Here is a 5648-nt window from a genome sequence, read left to right on the forward strand (position 1 = left end):
CACATAATACACTAATGAAAAATAGACATGTGGAATATATTTATAAAACTAAATAAAAGACTTAAAGTATAAATAAGTATAATGCATCTTATGCTACACCAATATTAATTAGACACATGGACAATCTTTAATATTGACTAAAGAGGATTAAAACTAACATCCGTTCACTATTTTAGTTAGAAAACCCCTTCATTTAACGCCAATTCCAAGTATTTGTGGTTAAGATGTTGAATTTTCCTTCTCCCACGGTTTTATACATACTTTTTTAATTCCATGTAATTAATGTCTTTTTTTATCATCTGCTGCTACTGTTTTTTGTAATACTAGTGGTATGTTTTAAGAGGTAAACATGGAATTAAAAAAGTATGTATAAAACCGTGGGAGAAGGAAAATTCAACATCTTAACCACAAATACTTGGAATTGGCGTTAAATGAAGGGGTTTTCTAACTAAAATAGTGAACGGATGTTAGTTTTAATCCTCTTTAGTCAATATTAAAGATTGTCCATGTGTCTAATTAATATTGGTGTAGCATAAGATGCATTATACTTATTTATACTTTAAGTCTTTTATTTAGTTTTATAAATATATTCCACATGTCTATTTTTCATTAGTGTATTATGTGGTGGCTTAGCTTATGCCTTAGCTGATCCCCACCGGAATAAGAGTTATCAGATTTTTTTTTAAAAAAATATATAAATAATCTTAGCTGGAACGGAACGGCACGTGTAAAATATTCAAGTAGCCTCTATTTTTAACGAGCACAGATCCACAAGATTAATCGTTTCTACTTTCTAGTGATACATGTAAAATAAAAATCAATGGCATTACACTATTAAAACCAGGCAAAAAAGTCCCGTTTGAAGCAAAAAAAAAAGAGCCTATAATAATGCCATAATCAAGAGTAGAATTTGAAGAGGGACACATAAATTATTGGTAAAACATTTTGATAAAAACAAGGCGTATAATCAAGAGAGTTGTTAGGAATTATAGCCCTTCATCAATCAATGCAGCGGAGAGCGGTGAGGCGTACCCTTCCTCCGGTTGTACTCAGAAGCCGGCCTACAACCCGGTCCGAACCTACTTGGGACGACGCTCCGTTTCCCTTTTACGGCCTCCGTCGTAGCTGTAGAGTCCAGATACATACAGCCCGCCAAACCGCCACTGCTGGAACCAGAGTCGGTCCGCATCGACAGAACTGAGTCAGGCGTCATTTGACCTTCCTCCAAAGGCAAAACCAGAAACTCAGAGTTGGGAACATGTATACACAGTTTGCCACCAGTTTCATCCAGCTAATGTCAAAAATGACAAATTTGTGTGAATTTTAGCAATTGAATTCGTAATTAAGTTAATCATGATAAAGGAATTAGTTTTTTAATGTGACGCACCTTGCAAGAGATGGAGCAGAATAGAGCTGCTTCCGGCAGGTTTCTGTCGCAGCCGACGCAGATGCTGCCGGAGGCTCGCGGCGGCCGATTCAGCGGCCTCTGTTTCAGGAAAACTACTTTTGCGCCATTGTTGGTGTATGCCTATTGAAGAAAAAAAGGAATTCACAATTTGAATTGAATATAATTGTGAATTGAATCTGGTGAACTGACTTGAATGTGAGCGCAATCGATGAGCTTATCGGCGTCGGCGATCCTTATAACTTCATGGTACACATACCTTCTTATCTGAGAGAAATCAGAAATCAAAACAAATAGTAATTGGTTAAGTTCTTGTGGAATGGAAAAAAAAAAACACCTGCAAGAGGCGGTGGGAGGGATGAAGCGGCAGACAATGAGGGCAAATTCCGAGGGAGCAATCCAAGCAGAAGATGTTCTTCTTGACATGGTGGTGAATTATGCAGCAATTGAAGAACTTCTCCGACAAGAGAGCGAGGAGCCATTGGGGCGCAGCATCCAACTACACAAAGTTGAAGATAGAGAGTAGTATATCTCATTGATTAATAGTTGTAGTAACAGTGTAAACACAAGAAGAGAGAAAGGGAGACCCCACCATATCGAATGCTAGTAATTTGGTGGGTTTGAGAAATGAATTGTTATTAATATAGGGGGGAGGGCCCTTGATCAGAATATCAGGGAAAAAGATCTCTGCATAGTGTATAGTCTGTCTGAGTGAGAGAGAGAAAGAGAAAGGTGACGATAGGGTGCAAGAAAAGAGAACGGCGCCTGCAAAACTGAAGCTACTGTTACCAATGAAACAATGGCCATTTATCCCGGTGATTAGGCCATACACAATAGTAATAGCCCAGCAATAGCCTAGCCATAGTCCAGCCACTGCCACATCAGCAGCACTAAATATCCTCCTGCCACATTATCAAAATAAGCAAATAGCCCAGCAATAGCCCAGCCATAGCCTAGCCACTAATATCCACATCACTATTAACAAATATATACAAAATGAAATAATTAACAATCACATAATATACGAAATTTAATTTACGAGACATATATGGGAAAAGTTTAATAATACTATTAAAATTTTAAAAAGTACAATAATTTAAAAAGTACATTAATTAAAAAAATACAATAATAAAAAAAAAGTACATAAAATTTTAAAAAAATAAAATAATAAAAAGGAGTGACAATTCACTCCTCGTCTCCGTCGTCGCCGCCTCCGTCGTTGTCGCCTCCGTCGCCACCATCGCCGTTGGGGTCGGAATACTTGGTGCCCAGCCCGGTATCGGCGGAAACCCCCCCGGCGGACTCCCCCCCGTTGTGGCCCCGGGCATCATCTGCTGCCACGGGTACATGTTGTAGTACCTGGGCACCTGTCCCCATCCACTTCCCACAGGGATCGCCGGAGTTTGTGACCCGCTACTTCCGGAACTAGGCTCGTTGTTGAGATCCATTTACCGATGTTGATCTTGAACAGAAATTAAGATAGAGAGAATACTCGTTAAAACAAGTGGTGCGAATGAAAATGACGAACAAAGCGCGTATATATAGTGTTTCGAAAAAAAAAATTTATTTTTTCGCGCTAGGCGGTGCGCTGGGCGATCCGGGCGCTGCAACAGCGCCGAACGGATCGCCCAGCGCCACGCGACCGCCCAGCGCTGCGCGGTTTCTCTCTCTAATCGCCCGCTGGGCGGCTGCAATAGATCGCCCAGCGAACCGCCCAGCGCCGGCGCTCGGCTGGGCGGTCGCTGGGCGCCTATTGTGGATGACCTTAGGGTGTCCACAATGGGGGAGCCGCGGCCTGCGGCCCCCCATTGCAAAGGCCGAGAGCCGGGGCGGAGAGGCGAGAAGCGTGGCTGAGCCGCGGCCCTCCCATTGCAAGCGCCGAGAATCGCGACTGGGCCGCGGAAATTATTTTTTTTTTTTAATTTTCGAAATTTTGTGCATAAATATACTACATTTCCACTCCATTTTCCAACTCCATTTTACTCCCATTTTCCTCCAATCTTCCCTTCCAACTTCAATTTAACCTTGCAATTATGGATTCCGACGATGAACAATTCCAACAAGCGGTAGATCTAGAGTTCCGAAACCTTGTTGCGGCGGTGCAACGTGAAGCGGAAGAGGCAGAAGAGGCGGCGGCTGAGGCGGCGGTGGCAGTCGGCCGGCCATTCCATCATCGGCGATTTTTCGATCGTGATCATGTCGGGGCAGACCGCAGGTTGATGGAGGACAACTTCAACGACAACGCCCGTTATCCGCCAGAAGTTTTCCGTCGGCGATTCAGAATGTCGAAAAATCTCTTCGTCCATATAGCGACGTGTTTGGCGCAGCGGTTCAGGTGCTTCAACTTGCGATATGATGCCATCGGCCGACCCGGCTTGTCGACTTTCCAGAAGTGTACGATGGCAATTAGACAGCTTGCCTATGCCGGGCCCGCTGACATGTTCGATGAATACCTACAGATGGGCGAAACGACTGGACTACAGACGTTGAGGCAGTTTTGCAGGGGGATCAAGGATATCTTCAAAGGGGGGTATCTACGGAAGCCACCGGCCGATGATTGCCAGAGATTGATTGCTATGCACGGGACTGCACATCATTTTCTGGGGATGTTGGGGAGCATCGATTGCATGCACTGGGAGTGGAGGAACTGTCCAGTGGCTTGGAAGGGGCAGTTCACTTCTGGCTTCAAAGGCAGACATCCCACGATGATTTTGGAAGCCATTGCTGATTACCGCTTGCGAATCTGGCATGCGTATTTAGGTGTCGCTGGATCGAACAACGACATCAACGTTCTACGATCGTCACACTTGTTTAATGACTAGAGTCGGGGTGAGGGGCCGCAAGTGAGATTCACGGCCAACGGAACTCAGTACAACATGGGGTACTATTTGGCCGATGGGATATACCCTCGCTGGCCCGTGTTTGTGAAGACGATCCGACAACCCGTTGGGCCGAAGCAAACCTACTTCGCGAAAAAACAAGAGGGTGCTAGGAAGGACGTTGAGCGAGCTTTTGGTGTACTGCAAGCGCGATGGGCCATTATACGGTGCCCGGCTCGACAATGGCACGAAAATGATGTCGCAGACATCATGACTGCATGTATCATATTGCACAATATGATAATAGATGACGAAGGATTTGCTGCAGAGCGATGGACACCCGAAGAAGGTGCTAGTACGAGCTCGGGTATTGCCATGGAGCCCATACAGATGGGTGTACCACGTAGTAATGAATACTTGATCCAGAGGTACACCGATATGCGGAGCCAAATATCGCGTGATTCACTGCAGGTTGATATGGTTGAAGAGGTCTGGAACCGTAGAAGGGGCGCTGCAGAGTGATTTGGGTTTCCGGCTTGTTGTTTTTAAATTATGTCACTTTCGTTGTATAATTTTCCTATTTCAATATAATACAACGAAGTTATTGTTACATTTTTTCTAGGTTGTGAATTTTCTAATTTACAATCCACATTATTTTACTTTAATTAAATTTATAAATATCATAAATTTAAAACTAATAAAATTTATTAGACTTAAATTAAAAAATAATATTAAAAAATAAAAAAAAATAATTTTTTTAAAGAGGGCCACATTTGGTGGCCCTTGTTATTTTTGATAGTTTTGTTGACTTTACCATTACGGAAGCCACATGAGAGCCACGAATGGTGGCCGGGCCACAAATGGTGGCCTTCAAGGGCCACCATTTTGGACACTCTTAGACTATCTCCATCCGTGACACTCACCCAACCCAACCCCAATCAACTTTTTAATAAAATATACATTTCTCTATCCTCCACATACACAACTCTCTCCCAATTCAACCCCCATCAACTTTTTTACTTCCATCAGTGACCCCAACCCAACCCAATTAAATATTTTCTTTTTCATATATTTTATATTAATATTTTAATTTATAGTTACTTTAGATATATTAAATAATGTCTAAAAATTATAATAAAAAATATATGATTCAATTTAAACAGAAAATATTAGATATTCAAATAATTAAAGCACAATATAATAATAAATTACACACATTAAAAATAAAAGGCGATAATAGAAATAAACAAACCAAAATACAAATGAAGAGTGAAAAAAAAGCTTAGTGGGATATATATAGAAAAAATGAAGCACAATAAAAAAGTAGCAAATAATAAAGAAATAATAAAAAATAATAATTAATCATAATAAAATGAACTAGTTCACGTGAATTTTTCAAAAGAGGGGCTCACATGAATGTTTGG

The 5648-nt window shown here is 41.6% G+C and overlaps 2 protein-coding genes across 2 annotated transcripts; one reads left to right on the forward strand and one right to left on the reverse strand.

Annotated features, from left to right (window-relative positions):
* Positions 1–756: 756 nt before the first annotated feature.
* On the reverse strand, positions 757–2032 carry LOC121804595 (protein RGF1 INDUCIBLE TRANSCRIPTION FACTOR 1-like). The gene is made up of 4 exons (XM_042204203.1): positions 1743–2032; positions 1665–1672; positions 1388–1528; positions 757–1291 (listed from the first exon to the last, which is right to left on the reverse strand). Exons 1-4 carry the CDS (start codon positions 1939–1941, stop codon positions 1004–1006), a joined length of 636 nt encoding a protein of 211 aa, XP_042060137.1. The 5' UTR covers positions 1942–2032; the 3' UTR covers positions 757–1003.
* Positions 2033–3438: 1406 nt separating this feature from the next.
* On the forward strand, positions 3439–4227 carry LOC121757738. The gene is made up of 2 exons (XM_042153238.1): positions 3439–3807; positions 3865–4227. Exons 1-2 carry the CDS (start codon positions 3439–3441, stop codon positions 4225–4227), a joined length of 732 nt encoding a protein of 243 aa, XP_042009172.1.
* The last annotated feature ends 1421 nt before the right edge of the window (positions 4228–5648 follow it).

This window comes from Salvia splendens, chromosome 1 (assembly GCF_004379255.2).
Source record: "Salvia splendens isolate huo1 chromosome 1, SspV2, whole genome shotgun sequence".
Lineage (NCBI taxonomy): Eukaryota > Viridiplantae > Streptophyta > Magnoliopsida > Lamiales > Lamiaceae > Salvia > Salvia splendens.

Excerpts from the sequence above, each read along its gene's own strand:
- LOC121804595 (XM_042204203.1), bottom strand. The coding sequence starts at position 1,941 with ATGAGATATACTACTCTCTATCTTCAACTTTGTGTAGTTGGATGCTGC. Across the intron at positions 1,292-1,387 it reads TCTGCTCCATCTCTTGCAAG|CTGGATGAAACTGGTGGCAA; the intron begins GTGCGTCACATT and ends TTTTGACATTAG.
- LOC121757738 (XM_042153238.1), top strand. The coding sequence starts at position 3,439 with ATGGATTCCGACGATGAACAATTCCAACAAGCGGTAGATCTAGAGTTC. Across the intron at positions 3,808-3,864 it reads CTTTCCAGAAGTGTACGATG|ATGGGCGAAACGACTGGACT; the intron begins GCAATTAGACAG and ends GAATACCTACAG.